The sequence below is a fragment of the Triticum urartu genome, chromosome 4A (assembly GCF_056163025.1).
Source record: "Triticum urartu cultivar PI428250 chromosome 4A, HENAU_Tu73, whole genome shotgun sequence".
Taxonomy (NCBI): Eukaryota; Viridiplantae; Streptophyta; class Magnoliopsida; order Poales; family Poaceae; genus Triticum; species Triticum urartu.
Genome location: NC_141876.1, coordinates 569040404 through 569064344, shown reverse-complemented (window position 1 = coordinate 569064344; position 23941 = coordinate 569040404). Strand labels below are relative to the sequence as shown.

The 23941-nt window shown below is 46.8% G+C and overlaps 2 protein-coding genes and 2 long non-coding RNA genes across 6 annotated transcripts; 2 read left to right on the top strand and 2 right to left on the bottom strand.

Annotated features, from left to right (window-relative positions):
* Positions 1–934: 934 nt before the first annotated feature.
* LOC147976693 (uncharacterized) lies at positions 935–5363 on the bottom strand. The gene is made up of 2 exons (XR_015601638.1): positions 5196–5363; positions 935–1187 (listed from the first exon to the last, which is right to left on the bottom strand). It is a non-coding gene; the product is annotated as an uncharacterized LOC147976693 (long non-coding RNA).
* Positions 1251–2859, top strand: LOC125532316 (ethylene-responsive transcription factor RAP2-2-like). The gene is made up of 3 exons (XM_087518978.1): positions 1251–1563; positions 1634–2360; positions 2437–2859. The coding sequence occupies exons 1-2, from the start codon at positions 1311–1313 to the stop codon at positions 2329–2331; spliced, it is 951 nt and encodes a 316-aa protein (XP_087375104.1). The 5' UTR covers positions 1251–1310; the 3' UTR covers positions 2332–2360; positions 2437–2859.
* A 5342-nt stretch (positions 5364–10705) lies between the features above and the next one.
* LOC147976692 (uncharacterized) lies at positions 10706–14661 on the bottom strand. 3 transcript variants are annotated; one of them, XR_015601637.1, is made up of 4 exons: positions 14376–14661; positions 13689–14226; positions 11663–12071; positions 10706–11495 (listed from the first exon to the last, which is right to left on the bottom strand). It is a non-coding gene; the product is annotated as an uncharacterized LOC147976692 (long non-coding RNA). The 3 variants fall into 3 exon arrangements; XR_015601635.1 differs by having other exon boundaries at positions 11663–14226; positions 14376–14654; XR_015601636.1 differs by having other exon boundaries at positions 10706–11439; positions 11663–14226; positions 14376–14654.
* Positions 14662–17261: 2600 nt separating this feature from the next.
* LOC147976691 (ethylene-responsive transcription factor RAP2-12-like) lies at positions 17262–18440 on the top strand. The gene has a single exon (XM_087519827.1). It carries the CDS (start codon positions 17477–17479, stop codon positions 18305–18307), a length of 831 nt encoding a protein of 276 aa, XP_087375953.1. The 5' UTR covers positions 17262–17476; the 3' UTR covers positions 18308–18440.
* The last annotated feature ends 5501 nt before the right edge of the window (positions 18441–23941 follow it).

Genomic DNA, 23941 nt, shown 5'->3' with positions numbered 1-23941 from the left:
TATGTTCAGTCGCGTTGTGTATATGTGCACGCTATAGTCAGCGTTTCTAGAAAATCACATGCAAGTAAATGATTAATTTATTGACATTTGAAACATTTTACGCATGAGATCAATCTTAATCGGATCAAGAGAATGTTTATAGATAGCAAAAACCAAGAGTTAGGTCATGTTGTTGTTGTTGTTGTCGTCGTCGTCATCGTCGTCGTCCAAAAATCCTTTGAATTAAAGAAGCATCCCCTGCATGGTTAGGGACAAGGAGAGAGTGTGTGTTATGAAGGAGATGCATGATTCTTCTTTTTGCCAAAGGAGATGCATGCTTAGACAAATTGAAGTCACTAAGTGCGATTTCAAAAAAAATCACTAGGTGGATAACATTGCATTCTTTAGCCAGCTGACTCATCTTTCCTAGTAGTTCTTTTAGCTGTTGGGACTTTAAACTAAGTTTTCCTACCGTGCCTACTAAAAGTAATAGTCCCTCTGTCTCAAAATAAGTGTCGTTGATTTAGTAAAACTTTGATTTTGAGACGGAGGGAGTACTTGATTACTGTAGTTTCAGATGATGCGACATCACTGCTCAAGTAATCGGTCAATGATATCAATTAGGCCCAACTAATTGTTGTCAAAAGTTTTTGTAATACAAGTGGTTGTCCTTTCATGGATATCTAAGCTCTGTCACTAGAGCATCCAAGCCAAGTGGCTAGCAAGTTTATGAATCAGAAAAAGTTGAGCGATTCATGCGCCAAAATGCGTTGAGTGAGTACTTGGTACTCTGAGATGATAGAGCTAGAGGGTTGTTGATTTGCGGGATGCACCACCATAACACCTGTTTTTTATAGAGACTAATAAGAACCTTGAGGCTAGCATTGTGTATGGTGTGGCTAGATCTTAGTAAAGTGAGACTTAACTAAGTCTATATTAAGTGACATAACATGAAAAAAATTAAAAGAAAATTGCATGAATCTTCATATAAGATCTCATGAATACAACATCGACCGAGACTTTAGTTGACTGAGATTTAATGATCTAGATTGTATAGGATCCCGCAAGACAAAGTGCATGTCCTGCCATGTGGCCCCTTGCCGGTTGCCACGTAGATCTGCCATGTCATCCGGAGCCGACCGTTGTGTTCCTGCCACCTGGCATCATGTGATGCCTTGCCACCTCAGTTGTCGAGTCGTCCGATGTACCTGTTCCGTGCCAACCACACGATACGATCGTCAGCTAGCTTGTGTTATAAGTAGGTGCATTTCCCTCTCTCTGTGACCTACACAAGACCTGAAAGAAAAAGCGCGAGACAGAAGGAGAAAACAATGTGCGGCGGCGCCATCCTAGCGGAGCTGATCCCGCCGTCGGCGGGCCGTGCCTCGAAGCAGGTGGCCGCGGGCCGGGCCTCGCCAAAGAAGGCCGGCAAGAGCAAGGGGCATAGGTACGGCAGCGTCGCCGATGTCGACGACTTCGAGGCCGCCTTCGAGAACTTCGACGACGACCTCGACCTGCAGGCGGAGGAGGACGGCGACGACCATGTCGTTTTTGCATCCAAGCCTGCGTTCTCTCCGGGCCTGGGTAGGGTATCTCTCGTGGTTTCATCGAGAGTGGGTACAGTCTTTACGTACTTACCTAGATTCCTTTGCAGCCTACGATGATGGCCGCGCGGCGCAGGCGGCGAGCAAGAAGAAGAGCGTCCGCGCCCTCCACGGCATCCGGCAGCGGCCGTGGGGTAAGTGGGCGGCGGAGATCCGCGACCCGCACAAGGGCACCCGCGTCTGGCTCGGCACCTTCGACACGGCCGACGATGCCGCCCGGGCCTACGACGTCGCCGCCCGACGCCTCCGCGGCAGCAAGGCCAAGGTCAACTTCCCCGACGCGGCCAGGGCCGGGGCGCGCCCGCGCCGCGCCAGCCGCAGAACTGCGCAGAAACCGCAGCGCCCGCCTGCGCGGACGACGGCGTACTCTGCCACCGCAGCACCACGCGCACGGCCGGAGCAGGACGCTATGATGGTCAAGCCCGAGCGGATGGAGTTTTCCGACGTGGACGCGTTCGTCGACCTCACCGCCGCCGTCGCCGTGCTACCGCCTGTCACGGCGAGCTCCTTCGCCGACAAGATGCCGAGGGTCGACGAGGACTCGTCGGAGGGGAGCGGCGGCGGCTCCATGTTGGGGTTCGCCGACGACCTTGGGTTCGATCCCTTCATGATGCTCCAGTACGAATCCATGGACAGCCTCTTCGCCGGAGACGCCGTCATCCAGGATGCCCGCGGTGTGGACGGCGGCATGGACGGCGTCAGCCTCTGGAGCTTCGAGGAGTTCCCCATGGACAGCGCCATTTTCTGACGTTTTCCGTGCGATGCGCTCGATCGGTTGTAAGAATCTGCATCTGGCATCTAAGTAGTTCCTTGTTCAGAACCTTGCTGAGACCAGATTATGTTTCTTGGCCAGGAACGAAGGAAAGGGTGCTGCCGATGCATGGCTACCGCATGATTGCTTCCTTGATGAACGCAGATTCGAAATGTATTCCACTGTTTGAGGCTGCTCGTCGGACTGTATGTGCATATGTACTGCTGGCCGCCTGTACTCTTTCATGATTTGTGCTAGTCTTTGGTGCTGTTGGTCAATAGTCCTACCAATTGATCATGTCGGTAGTGCCGTCTATGACTGTGCTTGAGATTGTTAAATGCCGAATAAGCTTGTGAGCCTGGTTATCTGTTGTGTGTGAGTCACCAACTCATCATGTCATGTTGAGTTGGATTATGTAAGAAATACCGTAATTTGCTGAATTCGGTGAAGCTGCATAATTCTGGATGTATTTGCTACATTGGGCAGTTGATCTTTACCTAATATAAAGATTTCAACCTTTTGTGATGGTCGGTTCGCCTTCGGACTCGATCTTCTTCTCTGAGTCGCCCCGATTTTCATTTTTCATGGAAACTGATAACACACTGTCTCAGGTTCAAAACAGGTTCAGTTTACATCAAAGGGGAGCCATGTTGCCCTCTGATAACATGAAATTCTCCACGGCCCATGCTGAAACAAACATAAAACTAGAGAAGTTAAACCTCTATCATCCACTACTGAACTAACAGCCACCCTTTCGCCTTAGAAACGAAAAGGTTCATCATCAGAAGAGATAGTCTTCACTTCTTATCTTGTGTGTTTGTGTCACCTACTCATCCTGTCATTTTGAATTGGATTATGCATTAAGATGGCAATTTGCTGAATTCAGTTAAGTTGTACAATTCTGGAAGTGTTCGCTACATTGTGTGCTTGATCCTTTCCTACTATAAATATGTCAATGTGTGGCGGTGATATCATAAATCCTGGATTCTAGCACAAATGTCAGAATGGTAGTAATTTATTAACAGGTAAATATATTTACTTAATTTTAGCCCGTAGCAATGCACGGACTTCGCGCTAGTATGTCTAAATGTTGCAGAAAAATTAAATAGTTTCAAGCGACTATGTCTGATACGCCAAATTATCACACATGTAAGTTCAGAAAGCGCTTGTCGTGCCACATCTTGCAAATAATTTTGTATCCTTCAGCCATGATTTTCCCGGGTGGTTTCCCAACTGATGCGAAAACCGCCTCACAATCCGGTGGGAACCTACGGGCTGCCGGCGGTTTTCATGAACTGCTGAATTGTACTCCTGCTCCCTATTTTAGACTGCAATGTGCACATCTTGCTATTATAATTCTTGTCGCGACACGGGCATGACAGCAATTCGCTACAATCTTATTTCATTTAAGTTGCAGGGTTCTCAAGCAAAGATAGACTCATAGGTGGATGGGCACGCTAAGGCAAATAATATGCAGAGTAAAATACCATGCAAGTTGCTACGGTTTTCATACTTTGGCATTGCTTTATCTGCAAGTTGAGTTCCATGCCAATACAATTCAGACCCCATACATGGTACCTAATCCTACCCTTCAGAAAACTACTACCCACGCCGATTCCGGTGAGCGAATAATTTGCGGTATGATGCCCCTGTTTTAGGGTTCATGATTCTTCATAAATAGATTGGACATGCCATATATAGTTTTTATTAAAAAAGAGTTTCCCGGGTTTAAATATTCAGATAATGATGGGTACTTGCACCTGTCTTCCACTATCTAGACACTGGAAAATATCATAAGGAATATCCTCTATCAGAATCTCCAGCCCTACTGGTGACTACTCCCTCCGTCCCGAAATGTAAGACGTTTTTTGATACTATGATAGTGTCAAAAAGCTTACATTTTGGGACGGAGGGAGTATTATTTTTCGTTTTGTTCTACATGTCCTCACAGGCTTTTCTGGCACAGAAATTGCAGGATTACTACAAGAAAGCAAATTTTCTAAATTTCTCCTCTATCACCTCTTATTTTCCTTGAAGCAGCACTGTACTACTGTAACTCTCAGACCGCGCGGATAGCTCTAAATTTATCTATAGCCATGGATTGTTGTTGGAGAATTTATTTTTTTCTATCAACTTTCATGCTACTAAAGTAACCATGGGCCTTGTGCAAGATTTGGTTACTCCAGGCATGGTAAAAAAGGAAGTGACGAGGAACACTTGCAGATTTACTGCTTCTGAAGAAATGCACATTCAGAAGCCAAGGGCTTTGTGCAAGATTTGGTTACTCCACGCATTGCTAAAAAAGGGAGTGACGAGGAACACTTGCAGATTTCCTGCTTCTGAAGAAATGCACATTCAGAAGCCAAGGGCTTTGTGTAAGATTTGGTTACTCCACGCATCGGTATAAATGAAGTGACGAGGAACACTTACAGATTTCCTGATTCTGATTCTGAAGAAATGCAGTCGGAGGAGAGAACAGGTGATCAGACATTCTATGAACATCACATTGGACAGAGCAGGCATCTGACAAGAGCAAACGAGGACTATATGACTGGAGTTGGGAATTGGGATGCTATAAGTAGTAATGGTGTGACATATAAGTAGGAGGAAACTGTGTGATGACCTAAAACCGGAAAATGGTTTCTGACTCTTTCTGCAAACGGGGCACTTCGAATCTGTAGGATACCTGGTACACAGGCTAAGCAAACCCGGGGTGCTCAGAAGCAGGCCCTGGGCTGTGAAGAGCCCATGGTTCCAATCTTTCTATCATCTAGTATTAGAACTTCTCATTCTCATTTAATTCCATGTATACTTGGTTAAAAACAAAGAAGAGGCGAGGCACTGATATGATGATCACTTACATGAGAAAGCACCCTTGCTTCAGAATTCAGATAGTATGTACTATGTCGTGTAATGTCCTAAAACAGACTTGAGAGACATCACAGCACACTGCACACGAGCAAATGAGGTATACATGACTTGATTTGGGGATGCCATAAATAGCAGTGCCATAACCTGAAACGGAAAAGGGGATTCTGACCCTTTCTGCAAATGGGGACACTTCGAATCTATAATTATACACATCGTATACTAGTGTTACAGGAGTAGCAAACCCGGGGTGCCCACAAGCAGGCTCTGGGCTCAAAAGGAGCCCATGGTTTCATTCTTTTCATCGCCTTATCTCTTTTGCCAGTACTATTACTTAAAGAAGTACAGTAGCTGAGTTCTATTTCAGTAATGACCAGTTGCGTTTGCATGTCCTTCTTAACTGACAGGAAGTATAATTTTCACCCCATAAGCTTACACGATGTATACGTTTGATTCCCCATCGTTATTTTTCCGGCGTTTTGTCCCTCATGTTTCCAAACCGGACAAAATTCATCCAAAACTAGACCGAAATGGTATGGAGCTGACGTGTCACCAGTTTTAGGATCCCACTTGCCACATGTGGTTCAGCCTGATCGATCAGCTTTGACTTGATCACACTAGAATGCAGGACCCACCAATAGGACTAGAATTATTTTAGAATGGTCAAGTGTTTTGACTAGAGGCTTTTTGTTCCCTCGCTTCTTACCCTAGACGCCACTGTCGGAGTGCGGCAAAGCTCGGGGGTGGGGGATGATGGCAGCGGCGAGGCCTTCTTCCATCGCATCTCTAGAGTGCGGCCGCGGCGGAGTCTCGCAGCGGGTGCACCCACATTTTCTTCCGGTGGTATTTGGCAAGGATGGCGACACTAGCGGAGCTACCCAAAATTTCTTGGACGGGCCACAAGGAACAAGGCCAAAGAAAATCACAAAATAATTGCTCTCAGAGCCCAGCTTTCAGTCTACTCTTTAGTGTTTTTCTCTTGGATAGGGCAGGCCAAGGCACACTTTTGCCTGCATGTAGCTCCGCCCCTGGATGGTGATCCCTCATCGATCGCTTCCCCTCGGGGTTTTGCGGCATTACGGCGCGCTCCTCCTCCCTATGATGGGGCAGCGAGCAGCGGCGTCCAACGAGGCGAGCTCATTGGCTGCCGTGACGTCCTTGTGGCTCAGCTCTAGGTGTCTTGACGCAATGGATCTGGATCTCCGGATCCTTTTGGTTACGGGCATATGGGGGCTTGATTCCTTGCGGCTGAGCGGTTCGCGGGTGGGCTTCTAGGCGGACAAACGGTTCGGATCAAGGTGGCAAGTGGCATTGCTTGAAGGCTCTGGTGACGGTCGGAGACATCAACGGCGGCATCCGCAGGCGTCGTAACTTTCTTGAAGGCGTCGGCAAGGTTGTTCATGATCCTGCCCAAATCACTCTGGGGGAAACCCTAGATTCTGTTTCAGGTCGGACGTTGGCGGTGCCTAGTGTCATTCTTCTTTTTCGAGGCAACATGTGGGAGCTGGACCTGGCTTGTATGGTCGTGCTTGACGAGGTGGGGCGGCATGGTAGCTACTGCGTCGACAACGGCGGGTCTCGGCGGCATAACGCGGCGCAATCTCGGAGGTGGACACGTGTTGATGGACAAGCGCATGGCAGTGGTCCTATTTAAAGTCGTGGCGGCGTCGACGGCTAGCCTCGCAAGGATCATGAGGATCTTGACCCTAAAGATGGGTCGGGACTTCAATTGTGGTGGCGGCTTTCTATTGGAGTGGATGTGTGATCCCTTTACGCCATGGGAGCGGCTCGGTGATGACTCCGTGTCTAGCTAGTGGGGTGTTGTGATGGCATCCTGCATTGTCGAGTTTGAAGGTGTGACTTGGTGGCTTTAGGTTATTTGATGTATGTTTTTACCAGATGCTCATTAAATAATTTAATAAAAATAGATGTGGTCACCTTCTAATGCAGAGGTCGGATTTCAACCTTGTTTCTTCTCAATTAGGAAGATGCTGGAATCTTTTGGAATAGTTTAGATTGCTTACCACACGTGTCACATGGTCTCTAGATTGGAATCTTCATGGAATAGAGAGGTATGGCGGTGAAAAATTAAGGTTAAAATTCCAGGGGCTATTTCTAGGTATATATATAGTGTAGGCATCGACAGGAGGTAGAACACGACCCCACCATGCTCCCCCTGGCTGCTTGGTGGGGAAGTGTGGGGTTGTAGGCCCCCTCTACTGCTTCTTGACTCCTTTGGAAGCTTCCCAATAGCAAAACTTCATCTTGTTTTTTGGAATTTTTGGGGCCTGTAAAATTGGTCTTTCTGAAAGTCCAGAAAAATGCAGAAAACAACAACACTGGACACTAAATTAATAGGTTAATCCAGAAAAATCATAAAAATTGATGCCAAAGCAGAAAACAACTACAGCAGCTAGTCAGCATGCCCGCGGTTGCGGCTAGCAGGCACACGCGGCGGCTGCGTGAGGTCGTCAGTTGCCTACCCCGCCATCATCCATGTCGTTATCAGTAGCCTCCTCCACCCACCCTGTTGCTCCTGCGAGGCACCACCTCCTATGTCGGCATTGTTGTGTGCTCCACGCGAGAGAGAGATGATAGAGGAACAAGGGTTGGGTGCCTGCAGGTGGGACCATGTGGATGGCTATGACATGAGGCGGGGTGTCCGGGCGCGTCCAGCTGCCCTTATATTGCCCCCCAAATTTGATCTCAGTTTTAGGTACGCCGGTCAGTTTAGACGTTTAGGGAGGAAGTGTGGGGTTCGATTGAGTCACCTTTTTTTGACCGTACACTGACCCAATCGAACATCTACATCGATGGTGGTGGTGGTGGCTACTACTAGTTGTTTAACCCACGCTACTACTAGGCTTTTTCCTAGTAGTGGTGGCTCCTCCTTGACATGCGCCAGCGATGGTGGTGTCGGGCCCATCTGACGGTCTGTCAAAGCTACCTCCAAGAGGAGACGGGGCCGCTGCTGCTGCTGGTCCTCGTCATCGCAAGAGGAGATAACTCTCTCCTCCTTGATGGAGGTGCCCGCCGCCGTGGGTGCAGATGGTCCTGGAGAGCGAGGGCAGCGGCGCGACGATCCCCTTGAAGAGGAACTTCCACCGGCGCCGCCTGCCGGCACAAAGAACCAGGACTTCGGTATTGCCGCTGTGCTCGGGGAGGAGGAAGGGCTCGGCAAGGTGGCGAGGAGTAGGAGGGTAAGGAGGACGGTGCTCAGGGAGGGGAATGGGCTCTGTGCGTCGCCGGCGCATGGCTTAAATAGCCGCGGGCAAGGCCTGGCGAAGCGGCGGTCAGGAGCCATCGTGGCAGGGGGGTCGGACGCCCATAAAGCCCCTACTTTTTCTCCGGAGGACCGATACAAACCTGCGTTGGATGACACAATATGTCCGGACCGTGCGATCCGAATATATACGGACGATTTGAGGGTGAAGTTGGAGATGCTCTTAGAAGATTAAGATATAGTTTATTTCCAAAGCAATCCTTTGTGTATGTGTAATTCAAGGGACAGTTCTTATTCACGAGGAAGAAAAACAAGCCCGCACGCAATTTTATTAACCCTGTAATCGATCGTGTATTGCATGAAGGGTTTTGATGAAGCTTGGCGACGCCAAGTAGAATCTTTCACGCAAAAAGGAAGTGTTGAAATTAAAGTGAATGACGACATAGGTCATTATTTTCAGACACATAAGGGCCTGAGACAAGGTGATCCTATGTCTCCTATTCTGTTTAACATCGTCATTGACATGTTGGCAATCTTGATAGGTAGGGCAAAGGAGGCCGGTCAGGTGGGTGGCTTGGTGCCTCATCTAGTTGATGGTGGTGTGTCCATCCTGCAGTACACTGATGATACGATCATCTTTATGGAGCACGACTTGGAAAAAGCGAGAAATATGAAGCTGGTGTTATGCTTATTTGAAAAATTGACCGGTTTGAAGATTAACTTTCATAAAAGCGAGTTGTTCTGTTTTGGTAGAGCCAATGAGGAACAAGAGGCTTATAAGCAATTGTTTGGATGCGAATTGGGAGCATTACCTTTCACGTACCTAGGTATACCCATTCACCATCGTAAGCTAACAAACAGAGAATGGAAATGCATCGAGGATCGGTTTGAGAAGAAACTGAGTTGCTGGAAGGGCAAACTCGTGTCCTATGGAGGCCGATTGATTCTTATTAATTCGGTGCTCACGAGTATGCCTATGTTTCTCTTATCTTTCTTTGAAGTACCAGTTGGGGTTAGGAAAAGGCTGGACTTCTATCGATCACGATTCTTCTGGCAGAGTGATGAACTAAAAAGAAAATACCGACTCGCCAAATGGGATATCATCTGTCGACCAAAGGACCAGGAGGGCCTTGGTATTGAGAATCTTGAAGTCAAGAATAGATGCCTTCTCAGTAAATGGCTCTATAAGTTATCAGTTGAGACGGAGGCAACTTGGGCGCAGATTCTTCGTAGCAAGTATCTGCAATCTAAGACTTTGTCACAGACGACAGTGAGACCGACTGATTTGCCGTTTTGGAAGGGGCTCATGAGAGTCAAAGCTGCTTTCTTTAATAGAACAAAGTTTATTGTCGGTAATGGTAACACCACTCGATTCTGGAAGGACACTTGGCTTGGTGACACGCCGTTGGCACTTCAGTATCCGTCCTTGTATCGTATCGTTCAGCGACGTGATGCTCTGGTTGCAACGATCATGCAGTCCATTCCCCTTAATATCCAGTTTAGGAGGGTGCCCATTTGCCACCGGTGGGAAGCATGGCTTCATCTGGTGAGTAGACTGATGGAGGTTCAGCTAGCTCATCAGCCCGATCAGTTGTGTTGGAAGCTTACTAGGTCTGGAGAGTTCACAGTCAAGTCGATGTATATCGATGTCATGAACTCTAGTGTTATTCCTAGTTCCAAACATGTTTGGAAAGTCAAGGTTCTTTTGAAAATTAAAGTGTTTATGTAGTTTGTGCATAAACAAGTTATTTTAACAATGAATAATTTGGTTAAGCGTAACTGGACATGATCTACTATGTGTAGTTTCTATGATCGGGACAAAACTATCAAGCACCTTTTCTTTGATTGCCCGTTGGCAAGAGTGTTGTGGCACACGGAGCAAATTGCCTTTAATATTACTCCTCCGAATTCAGTTTGTTATTTGGAACGTGGCTTGTTGGGATAGAGTCCGAAACAGCTAGACACATTCGCGTAGGAGTTTGTGCGTTGTTATGGGCAATTTGGAACTGCAGAAATGATTTGGTTTTTAACCGAACAACAACTATTCATTTTTTGCAGGTTTTATTCCGAACTACTGCGTTGATCCGTATGTGGTCCTTACTCACTCCGACGGAGGCCAGGGAGCGTTTGGTTACTGGATCTGTCCGGTAAGAAATGGTAGCGCGGGATATCTTCAACCGGGTTGGATGGCGGTCATGTAATAAGATAGACGATTAGTTTACCTATCTTTATTTTGTCAGCCGGTTGTGGCTTTTGGGCCTTTTGTTTTTGGCGTTGTGGTTCTTGATGAGCTAGCTATTTATTTGTTTTCAGACTTTCAGACCTTGTTGAACATCCTTTTTTATATATAATTGTGATCGTATGCATCGTTCTGATGCAGGGAGTCCTCTTTTTGAAAAAAAAAACAAGTCGTTGACACCTCAGCCTCGTCCAGGCAGCGGCACGTCGGCGGGAAGCCGGGAACGTCCTGGTGCAGACGGTCCGGTCGCAGCACGTGCACGGCCACTCCTCCTAGGCGCACATGGGCCCTGGGTCGCCACGGTACCAGTCGTTGAAGACGACGTGGCTGACCCCGGACGGCTCGCACAGCTTGCACGCGGCGGCGCACTCCTTCACCTTGTCCAGGCAGCGGCACACCGGCGGGAGCGACTCCTTGCACACGGTGCTGCTGCAGCACGCCCACGGCTTCTCTGCTTCCATTACTTTGTCAGGAGGTGTCTGCTCCTCGCCTCCCTCGTTCGTCGCAAGACCTGAACCAACGACGTACGCACTCAGCGCGCACGCTAAATGAACTACGTAGCAGAAATTTAAAATTTGTTGGATCCTGATGCATCACCGTCGCCGCCGTCGCTGGGGAGGCGCCGTCGGCGGCGACGACGAGGAGGGCCGCCGCCGGGAGCGAGAGCATCAACACAAGGATGGCTGCAGCGCGTCCCGTCATGGCTGTGCTGTGGCGTTCCCGTCGCATTTCTCCCTGTATATGTAGCCCCGTCGAGATCGGACCATCGGCGAAGCTACGACAGACAAGATCGGATGCGTGGCAACTGTCATTATCTTGTGTGCAATAGTCCTACGACAAATAGTCATACGGATAAGCTTGTGAACCGGTTGTCTTGTGTGTATGAGCCACCAACTGTCATGTTGATTTGGATTATGCAATAAAGGTTGTAAATTGCTGAATTCAGTTAAGCTGTAAAATTCTCACTGTATTTGCTACATTGGCAAGTTGATCTTTACCTGCTATAAAGATGTCAACCATTGGTGCTGGTCCGTTTGTCTTCGGACCCGATTGGGAAGCAGTGCTCAAGCATCTTCGTTCGAATCCGATGAAAGCACACCGTCTCAGGTTCAGAACTGGTTCACTTTACATTGCAGGGGAGCCACGTCGCCCTCTGATAACATGCCATTCTCCACAGCATATGCTCAGACAAACATAAAACTAGAGAAGTTAGACCTCTATTATACACCACAGAACTAAGGGCATTTTCAACGCCAGGCGCTAGGGGAGGGCGCTAGGGAAAATTTCCCATCCGATTGTCAGTTACGTCTTCAATTCCTGGCGTCCGATGCCGCAGGGACGCAAAACAAGGCAGCAAGTGCCTGCCCTTTTTTCTCCACGAGATGAGGCAACCAGCGATGTTTCAATCTGTATTTAGCTCTGATGGTTAGCGCCCAGCGTTGGACTAGATAACGCTTACAGCTTTTAAATTCTTTTCGTATTTATTTTTTCCCGTTTAAGCGCCTAGATAAGAGTCCACCATTGTAGATGCCCTCAGGCACCCTTTCGCATTGGAAACGAAAAGGTTCATCATCAGGCGGGAGATATTCTTCACTTCTTATCTTGTGTGTATGTGTCACCTACTCATCCTGTCATTTTGAGCTGGATTATGCATTAAGATGGCAATTTGCTCAATTCAGTTAAGCTGTACAATTCTGGATGTGTTCTCTGTATAAATTTGTCCTTCTGTGGCTGTGGCGGTGGTCCTAAGTCCTAACACACGATCGGATCCCATATAAGATCGGAACAACAATGGGTATGTATGGTTTGATCTGGCACAAACGATACCATAAATGATTCGATCTAGCACAAATGACAGAATGATATTTTTTAACAGCTATATATTTATTTTATTTTTGCCCGTAGCAACGCATGGACTTCGCCCTAGTATGTCTAAATGTGGCAGAAAAATTAAATCGTTTCAGGGGACTATGTGTGATACACCAATTATCACACATTAAAGTTCAGAGAGCACATGTCGTGCCACATCTTGCAAATAATTTTGTATCCTTCAGCCATGATTTTCCCGGGGTAGTTTCCCAACTGATGCGAAAACCGCCTTGCAATCCGGTGGGAACCTAGGGGCTGTCAGTGGTTTTCATGAACTGCCGAATTGTACTCCTGCTCCCTATTTTAGACTGCAATTTGCACATCTTGCTATTATAATTCTTGTCGCGACACGGGCATGACAGCGACTCGCTACAATCTAATTTCATTTAAGTCGCAGGATTCTCAAGCAAAGATAGACTCACAGGTGGAAGGACACGCTAATGCAAATATATGCAAGCTGCCCCTTATACAGGAAAGAAAAGTTAAATACCAGCAAGTTGCTACGGTCTTCATACTTTGGCATTGTTTTTCCTGCAGGTTGAGTTCATTGCCAATATAATTCAGACCCCATACAGGGTACCTAATTCCTCCCTTCAGAAAACTACTACCCGCGCCGATTCCGGTGAGTGAATGATTTCTGGTTTGACGCCCCTGTTTTAGGGTTCATGATTCTTCATAAATACTAGATTGGGCATGCCATATATAGTTCTTATGAAAGAAGAATTGTCCGGGCTTGAATGTTCAGATAAGGACGGGTGCTTTGCACCTGTCTTCCACTATCTAGACACTTGAATGGAGAGTATCCATAAACATCCTAGCGAACAACTATAGCAGAATCAAGAAATTGCAGGATCAACACAAGAAAGCGAAGGATCAGTATCACCATCATCTCTTCTTTTATCATTAAGAAAAACTACAACTTCTTCGGTTCCTTGGGGGGAAAAAACTCTCCTACTACGCGGATAGCTCTGAATTTCTCTCTAGCCAGGGATTGTCGTTGAAGATTTTTTCTTTTTTCAATCAAATTTCACAGTATTAAAATATCTGGATTTGGTTATGAATTACGTGCACATTAAGAAGACAAGGGGTTTGTGCAAGATTTGGTTACTCCACGCATGGTAAAAAAGAAAAAAGGAAGAGACGAGGATCACTTACAGACTTCCTGCTTCTGAAGAAGTGCGGTCGGAGGAGAGAACAGTCGTCAGACATCGTTTGCATGTAATGGCCTGAAACTGCTTCAGACATCACATTGAGCAGACTACAGAGCTTGGGTTGAGATGCTATAAGTAGTACTATACTACTGTATAATGGCGTGACCTAAAACTGGACAATGGTTTCTGACTCTTTCTGCAAACAGAAGCACTTCGAATCTATTGGATGCCATAAGCCGTGGGCTGTCAAAAGTGTTCCCTTCTTACTATGGTCCAGTATTACTCCACTTTTCATTACACTGCATATCCTACTTAATTCATGGCATACCGGATCAGGATTGTTGTCAGCCAAGTTCTTGCAATTTTCAGATAAGGACGGGCACAAGAAATTGATGAGCATTATTACAGCAGAATCTCCAGATCAGTATCACTATCACCTCGCCTGTTCCCTGAAGTGCCACTATTATTATTTGGCACTCCATTCCAATAGCTCTGAATTTGTTTCTCCCAGGATTACCGATGAAGATGCACATTGTATTTTCCTGTGTACAAGAATACCTGCATTTGGTTATGAACTACAGGCACATTCAGAAGATAAGGGCTAGATTATGTTACTCCCGGAAAACGAACTATTTCCTACGCATGGTTAAAAATAAAGAAGAGGCGAGGCACTGGTATGATGATCACTTACATGAAAAGCACAAGGATGCATCAATGGCCCCCTTGCTTCTGAAGGAATGAACTTGATGGAGAGAACAGTCTTCAGAGATATAATGTAATGTGCGTGTAATGTCCTGAACAGACTTGGGAGACATCACAACACAGAGCAGGCAAGTGACAAGATCAAATGAGGTATACATGACTTGAGTTGGGATACCATAAATAGCAGTGCTATAACCTAAAACGGAAAGAGTAGGGGATCTGACCCTTTCTGCAAACGAGGACAGTCGTGAGTGCATAATTAAACTAGTGTTACGCATTGGATATTAGTGTTACAGGAGTAGCAAACCCGGGGTGCTCACAAGCAGGCAGGCTGAAAACGAGCCCATGGTTCCATTCTTTCCATTGTCTTAGTCTCTTTTGCCGGACTGTTACTCAAAAGAAGGACGGTAAGTTCCTAAAGATGGTTGGTGCGGATATGGTTGCTGTTGTATATTGTTGATCATTATTCTGATGGAAAATTTTTATTTTTACCGCTCTAGCTTTTGCCCATTTTGCTTATACCACTCTAGAATTTGACATTTCACTTTTGTCATTCTTAACTTCTGACAGTACATCAAACTGTCATTCTATGGTAAAAGCAAAATTTTCAGAGTGACAATTGTGATACATTGTCAAAATCTAAGAGTGGCAAAAAGTGAAATGAACAATTATTGCTTTTGCTACAGAATGTCATTTGTGATGTATTGTCAAAACTAAGGCTGGCGAAAGTGAGATGTCAAATTCTAGTGTGGCATAAGTAAAGTGGGCAAAACCTAGAGCGGCAAAAACAAAGTTTTCCCTATGTTGATTGCTTCGGAGGTTTTTTTTCCTTTTACTTCACCGAGATATAGATTCGGTCTTGTTTAACTTTGCTAGTTGCCGTTGAGATTTTTGGTATGTGCGTTGGCGTCGGTGTTTACTGTGTGCATCCTAACTATGCAGAGAACGGGTGTGTGTTCATTGCGTTTGCATCCCCTTGATGCTTCATTTCCAGTTAATAAAATTCATCATTTATCTTCGAGTTAATAAAATTCATCATTTATTGAAAAAACTGAGTTCCGAAAATGCTCTTATGATACTAGCTCACATGTGTCGGGGTGAACAGTAAAATCCAAAAAAAGTAAAAAAAATGAATTTTTTTGGCGACAGACATTGATGAATGTTTTGCGTGTATGCAAATATTCATGATGAAATGATATTTGTGGAGGTCTAAAAAAACAAAAGCAAAGCTCAAAAATGCTTCAATATTTTTTTTGTAGCATTGATCTTTTTTCAAACCTCCACGAATTTTTTGAATTTATTACATTATTTTTTGCTCGGCAATGAAGCGTTCATCAATGTTTATCAAAAAAATATTCAGTTTTTTATATTTTATTTTACTGTTCATCTGAGGGCATGAGTAGAAACCTCCTATCCGCTGAGGTCTATTTCAGAAAAAAAAATTGCCCCTCAAGTTTACGCGGCGTACATGCTTGATTCACCATCTTTATCTTTTTTTTTTACATTTTTTCCCTCGTGTTCCTAAACCAGGCACAGTTGTCCAAAACCAGATCGAAGCGGCATGGAGCTGACATGTCACCGGTTTTAGAATCCTGCTTGCCATGTGGTGGTCAAAGTCAGCCCCTATCATATTTTACTTGGTCAAACTAGACTGTGGGATCCACCAATAGGATTAAAGTTATTTTAAGAATGGTAAAATGTTTTAATTAAGCTCTTTCCCCACTACCGAGTGACTGATAATAACCTAATAGTAATCCACTAAAGGGACGGGCCCACTCGATAGGATTTCACCGGTGTTTGAATGTCGATGAGCACACAAGCACAGTGGCGCTACGGCGTGGTCGATAGGGAAGGCTTCTGGGTGCCCAAGGGCCAAGGCAGGGTTGGCGGCGAGCTTGATCGGTGGCGCTGGGTGGGAGGGAGCCACGAGGCCACGAGGCTGCGTTGTCGTAGTTGGTGATCCGCCTTGTGAGTGTACTATGGTTTTGCAGCCAACAGGGCTGGGTTTTTTTCTCCTTTGATCTTCGGATCTTCATCGTATTGTCTTTCTGATATCAAACCAGCAATTTGCTGGATCTTTCCTCCAAAAAAGAAAAGATAGTTCGTTGTGAGAGGGGAAAGCACGACAAGCTCGCCCCAACTACGGCCGCGTAGTCTTTTTTTTTCATCCCAATCCGAGAGCTTTTATTCAACAAAGGTACTCCTAGCATCATCCGCCAAAAGGCCGGCCGCGTAGTCGAGGCTGAGGAGCATGCCCGACCTCGTCCTACATCCATATCCATGTGTGTGACGGTGCTGATGTTTTTTTAGAAATGGAGGTGTACCCTCAGCCTCTGCATCATGATGATGTATGCAACCATCTTATTAAAAAGTCTTAAAGTAACACAAAAGTCATCACGACATTACAACTCGCAAACTGAGCAAAACAAAAAAGGTGAAAGTATAAGGTCCAAATTACAACCGGTAAGGCAAAATGAAGGATAAGGAAAACCCCTATGCATCACCTGTCGATTGTAGAAATTGAACTTGGATCGTTAGGCTGTACAACCGCATGCCCAACCACTGAGACGGTGCTAATGTGCTGAGGTCAAAGGTCGATACCGGGTCCAAGTCAGTACAAAATCATCCATTTGAACGAACTTGCCTGATCTGTAACATGAACGGCTAAATGTCGAAAAATAATTAGGGATTAAATATGTACTTTGCGTAAAATGGGGGCTGAAAGCAAACTCCGTCAATAAGGTGCATCAATTTTCATGAAAGTCAAGAATATATACGTTTGAACAAGATTGTAAAATATAAAAAATCAAATGTCATCAGAAAAATCCAGATAGGACCATTCATCAGCAAGACAAACGCCTCGTGAAGTATCTCCGAGTTCACGGCACTGAACTGAGCACAAACCATCGGCGCCCACAAGAATTGCAACCAGCGCAAACGGGAACAGGCGAGCAGCCCGTAGTTTGAGCAACGGGGGTGAATTCCAACCACCTCACCTCGCTATCTACTGTATAAAGTTGCGGCGCGCATGCAAGAGCTAGCAAGACTCCGGTGAGAAATTGCAACCAGCGGCGGCAGGGCAGCCAAGAAATGTGTGGGGGTGCCATCCTCGCGGACCTCACCCCCGACCGGGTGCGCCGGCGGCTGACGGCAGCCCAGCTCTGGCCGGACGTGTACTTCCCGGCGGAGCGGGCGGCCTCCGGCAGGAGGAGGAGGACGGCCACTGCCACGACCGACGACGAATTCGAGGCAGAGTTCCAGGTTTTTGCGGAGGAGGAGGAGGACGACGATGACGACTATGAGGCTCCTCCGGCGGCGGCATCTGCAGCCGCTGCTTTGGGCTCTAGTCGGCGCCGCGTAGCCGGTGTCAACAGCACCAAGTACAGACGCGTACGCCGCCGGCTGTCGGGCAGATGGGCGGCAGAGGACACCCAGCAGCGGCAGCGTGTGTGGCTCGGTACGTGCGGCGGCGACGCCGAGGAGGCCGCCCCATCGTACGACAGCGAAACCCGCCGGGTGCGCGGGAAGAGCGCCAGGCTCGACTCCCCGAACGAAGGCTGTTCTCGCCGGAGAAGCCTGCCGGGGATCATCGACCTCAACCACCCGCCCGCCGTTTCCGGTGACCACGTGATCAGCGCCCATGCGGACGCGTGCATGACGAAGATCATGCGGCTGATCGCGGAGGGTCCCCGCGACGAGCGGATGGCGAGCCTCGTGTCTGAGCTGGTGGACGGAGCGCACCAAGGGAGCGAAACCAGAGCGTCCGTGGTGGTGATGCGGTGTGCGGCGTTGATCTCCAGATGCAGCCGCGAGATGGAAGAGGTTGCTGCGCTGAGGAGGGGCCTCGAGAACCGCGCGAGGCGGCTGGATGAGCGGAAAGATCTACTCGTTAGGATAGCTTCTCTTCTGGGTTCTGATTGACTATATCATCGGGCATGTTTGAGCCTGTTTGTTCGTGGAACTCTCCTGACCGTAAGAACACTGGAATGGTAGTGGAAGTTTTAATAAAACTGTTTTGTTTAGCCAAACATTGCTGAATGAGAAACTTGGCAACCACCCGAAACATTCTATAATGTTTGCAAAACAAACAACAGATTTAAAAACAAACTTTTGACCTTTTCTTTTTGAATTTCCGACGGGTGCATGTGTGTGCTCATGAACCGAAGAGGACTTCCGTTGAATGTGCTACTTAGAGTATCTACAGTGGATTTGGTAAATCCGATCCCTCAAACGCCCGTGAACGCTTCGAGCATGTTCACGGACAGTGATCGATCGCACCTCAAATAATCGATTTCACATCGGATACCTTAAATTATAAACCTCGAATCCATACTAATACAGGCAACGTAAACCTAATCTTGAGCTCGTCCGGCTCGTGCGCATGTCCGGCAGCCGGTTGCACCCCCTTAGAGTGTTGGTCCGGTCGCCAGTGAGGTTGAGTAGGACATGGGACACGAGCCGGCACACGAGACTCAAGGTGTCGTCTCCCATGCCTTACTCTTCCTCGTGGGAGACGTCAGATCGATGATGGATCTGTCTTGGGACGAACCGGCGACATCCATCAAACATGGTTGCGGCACCCGGACTGGTGCACCATACGGGGCACTGGAGAATGCGACTCCGCCTCGCCAACGTCCACCGCCACGAGGGCCACTGCCGCCTCCCGCCCCCAATGCCTTGCACGGCAGGCACGCTGCGTCATGTTTGTATCGGACGACGCCCATGGTGCGTTCACCTCCGCATCGGCACGCCACCGGAGTAGTTGCGCGTCGGCCACCGTGTTCGAACGCCAGAAGGGTTGCGTCGCCTCCGGTGAGACAACGATACCACACCTTGAGGCGGATCCATGCGTCATTTGGGCAGACGCAATGGATTTACGACGGAAGGAGTCCGAGCGCTGCCGTCGGGCGGCCTACTCCCGGGAGCGGCGGAGCATGGACGTGCATCTCCTCCTCGGAGCCGTGTGGGATGAGCTCGGGGGTCGATGGATCTGGAGGTGTAGGACGTGTATCCATTGCCCGTCATGCCGGAGAAGGTCGGAGATCGCTGGACGGGAGGTTGGCCGAGTAGGGTGGAGGAGAGTGGAGTGGAGTGGCAAGGGTTTGGTCCAGGGAGCGGATGAGGACGTTTATATGCGGGGTCGGGGGCAGCGTGAGTCGGGTCCGACGTGGCGGACGCGGCCGGTCATGCCCGGGCCTCCCTGTGTCGGTCAGCCTGGGCGTTTGAGGCGGTTGAGACGCTCGTTTGGGTCATTTTTTGACTGATCACTGACCGGGCCGTCCGCCGACTGATACCTACTACACAACCTTCTTCTTGTAGACGTTGTTGGGCTTCCAAGTACAGAGGTTTGTAGGACAGTAGCAAATTTCTCTCAAGTGGATGACCTAAGGTTTATCAATCGTAGGAGGCGTAGGATGAAGATGGTCTCTCTCAAGCAACCCTGCAACCAAATAACAAAAAGTCTCTTGTGTCCCCAACACACCCAATACAATGGTAAATTGTATAGGTGCACTAGTTCGGCGAAGAGATGATGATACAAGTGCAATATGGATAGTAGATAATAGTTTTGTAATCTGAAATAATAAAAACAGTAAGGTAGCAAGTGATAAAAGTGAGCGTAAACGGTATTGCAATGCGTTGAAACAAGGCCTAGGGTTCATACTTTCACTAGTGCAAGTCCTCTCAACAATACTAACATAATTGGGTCATAAAACTATCCCTCAACATGCAACAAAGAGTCACTCCGAAGTCACTAATAGCGGAGAACGAACGAAGAGATTATGGTTGTTGGGGAACGTAGTAATTTCAAAAAAATTCCTACGCACACGCAAGATCATGTGATGCATAGCAACGAGAGGGGAGAGTGTTGTCTACGTACCCACGCAGACCGACTGCGGAAGCGATGACACAACATAGAGGAAGTAGTCGTACGTCTTCACAATCCAACCGATCAAGCACCGAAACTACGGCACCTCCGAGTTCGAGCACACGTTCAGCTCGATGACGATCCCCGGACTCCGATCCAGCAAAGTGTCGGGGAAGAGTTCCGTCAGCACGACGACGTGGTGACGATCTTGATGCACTACAGCAGCAGGGCTTCGCCTAAACTCCGCTACAGTATTATCGAGGACTATGGTGGCAGGGGGCACCGCACACGGCTAAGGAATAGATCACGTGGATCAACTTGTGTGTTCTAGGGTGCCTTTGCCTCAGTATATAAAGGACTAGAGGGGGGAGGCCGGCCGGCCAAGGTGTGGCGCGCCAGGAGAGTCCTACTCCCTCTGGGAGTAGGATTCCCCCCCCCCCAATCCTAGTTGGAATAGGACTCCTTGAGGGGGGAAAGAGAGAGAGGGGGGCCGGCCACCTCTCCTAGTCCTAATAGGACTAGGGGAAGGGGGGAGGCGCGCGGCCACCTTGGGCTGCCCCTTTCTCCTTTCCACTAAGGCCCATTAAGGCCCATATGGTTTCCGGGGGGTTCCGGTAACCTCCCGGTACTCCGGTAAAATCCCGATTTCACCCGGAACACTTCCGATATCCAAACATAGGCTTCCAATATATCAATCTTTATGTCTCGACCATTTCGAGACTCCTCGTCATGTCCGTGATCACATCCGGGACTCCGAACAACTTTCGGTATATCAAAATGCATAAACCCATAATATAACTGTCATCGAAACCTTAAGCGTGCGGACCCTACGGGTTCGAGAACAATGTAGACATGACCGAGACACGTCTCCGGTCAATAACCAATAGCGGGACCTGGATGCCCATATTGGCTCCTACATATTCTACGAAGATCTTTATTGGTCAGACCGCATAACAACATACGTTGTTCCCTTTGTCATCGGTATGTTACTTGCCCGAGATTCGATCGTCGGTATTCCAATACCTAGTTCAATCTCGTTACCGGCAAGTCTCTTTACTCGTTCTGTAATACATCATCCCGCAACTAACTCATCTAGTTGCAATGCTTGCAAGGCTTTAAGTGATGTGCATTACCGAGAGGGCCCAGAGATACCTCTCCGACAATCGGAGTGACAAATCCTAATCTCGAAATATGCCAACCCAACATCTACCTTTGGAGACACCTGTAATGCTCCTTTATAATCACCCAGTTATGTTGTGACGTTTGGTAGCACCCAAAGTGTTCCTCCGGCAAACGGGAGTTGCATAATCTCATAGTCATAGGAACATGTATAAGTCATGAAGAAAGCAATAGCAACATACTAAACGATCGGGTGCTAAGCTAATGGAATGGGTCATGTCAATCAGATCATTCATCTAATGATGTGATCCCATTAATCAAATAACAACTCTTTTGTCCATGGTTAGGAAACATAACCATCTTTGATTAACGAGCTAGTCAAGTAGAGGCATACTAGTGACACTCTGTTTGTCTGTATTCACACATGTATTATGTTTCCGGTTTAATACAATTCTAGCATGAATAATAAACATTTATCATGAAATAAGGAAATAAATAATAACTTTATTATTGCCTCTAGGGCATATTTCCTTCAGTCTCCCACTTGCACTAGAGTCAATAATCTAGTTCACATCGCTATGTGATTAACACCAATAGTTCACATCTTTATGTGATTGGTTCACTTCTCCATGTGACTAACACCTAAAGGGTTTACTAGATTCAATAATCTAGTTCACATCGCTATGTGATTAACACCCAAAGAGTGATCATGTTTTGCTTGTGAGAAAAATTTAGTCAACGGGCCTGCCAAATTCAGATCCGTATGTATTTTGCAAAATTCTATGTCTACAATGCTCTGCACGGAGCTACTCTAGCTAATTGCTCCTACTTTCAATATGTATCCAGATTGAGACTTAGAATCATCTGGATCAGTGTCAAAAACTTGCATCGACATAATCCTTTTACGACGAACCTTTTGTCATGCCCATAATCGAGAAACATATGCTTATTTCACTAAGGATAATTCTGACCGCTGTCCAGTGATCTACTCCTAGATCACTATTGTACTCCCTTGCCAAATCAGTGCAGGGTATACAATAGATCTGGTACACAGCATGACATACTTTATAGAACCTATGGCCAAGGCATAGGGAATGACTTTCATTCTCTTTCTATCTTCTGCCGTGGTCGGGCTTTGAGTCTTACTCAACTTCACACCTTGTAATACAGGCAAGAACTCTTTCTTTGACTGCTCCATTTTGAACTACTTCAAAATCTTGTCAAGGTATGTACTCATTGAAAAAACTTATCAAGCGTCTTGATCTATCTCTATAGATCTTGAAGCTCAATATGTAAGCAGCTTCACCGAAGTCTTTCTTTGAAAAACTCCTTTCAAACACTCCTTTATGCTTTAAAGAATAATTCTACATTATTTCCGATCAACAATATGTCATTCACATATACTTATCAGAAATGCTGTAGTGCTCCCACTCACTTTCTTGTAAATACAGGCTTCACCGCAAGTCTGTATACAGGCTTCAACTCATCAAAGCGTATATTCCAACTCCGAGATGCTTGCACCAGTTCACAGATGGATTGCTGGAGCTTGCACATTTTGTTAGCATCTTTCGGATTGACAAAACCTTCTGGTTGCATCATATACAACTCTTCTTTAATAAATCCATTAAGGAATGCAGTTTTGTTTATCCTTTTGCCAGATTTCATAAAATGCGGCAATTACTAACATGATTCGGACAGACTCAAGCATAGATACGAGTGAGAAGCTCTCATCGTAATCAACACCTTGAACTTGTCGAAAAAACCTTTTGCGACAATTCTAGCTTTGTAGATAGTAACACTACTATCAGCGTCCGTCTTCCTCTTGAAGATCCATTTATTCTCAATTGCTTGCCGATCATCGGGCAAGTCAACCAAAGTCCAAACTTTGTTCTCATACATGGATCATATCTCAGACTTCATGGCCTCAAACCATTTCGCGGAATCTGGGCTCATCATCGCTTCCTCATAGTTCGTAGGTTCGTCATAGTCAAGTAACATGACCTCCAGAACAGGATTACCGTACCACTCTGGTGCGGATCTCACTCTGGTTTACCTACGAGATTCGGTAGTAACTTGATCTGAAGTTACATGATCATCATCATTAGCTTCCTCACTAATTGGTGTAGTAGTCACAAGAACAGATTTTTGTGATGAACTACTTTCCAATAAGGGAGAAGGTACAATTACCTTATCAAGTTTTCTACTTTCCTCCCACTCACTTCTTTCGAGAGAAACTCCTTCTCTGGAAAGGATCCATTCTTGGCAACGAATGTCTTGCCTTCGGATCTGTGATAGAAGGTGTACCCAACTGTCTCCTTTGGGTATCCTATGAAGACATATTTCTCCGATTTGAGTTTGAGCTTATCGAGATGAAACTTTTTCACATAAGCATCGCAACTCCAAACTTTAAGAAACGACAGCTTAGGTTTCTTGCCAAACCATAGTTCACACGGTGTCGTCTCAACGGATTTAGATGGTGCCCTATTTAATGTGAATGCAGCTGTCTCTAATGCATAACCCCAAAACGATAGTGGTAGGTCGGTAAGAGACATCATAGATCGCACTATATC

Coding starts and splice junctions, on each gene's coding strand:
- LOC125532316 (XM_087518978.1), top strand. CDS start 1,311: ATGTGCGGCGGCGCCATCCTAGCGGAGCTGATCCCGCCGTCGGCGGGC. Junction 1,564..1,633: donor TGCGTTCTCTCCGGGCCTGG/GTAGGGTATCTC, acceptor ATTCCTTTGCAG/CCTACGATGATGGCCGCGCG.
- LOC147976691 (XM_087519827.1), top strand. CDS start 17,477: ATGTGTGGGGGTGCCATCCTCGCGGACCTCACCCCCGACCGGGTGCGC.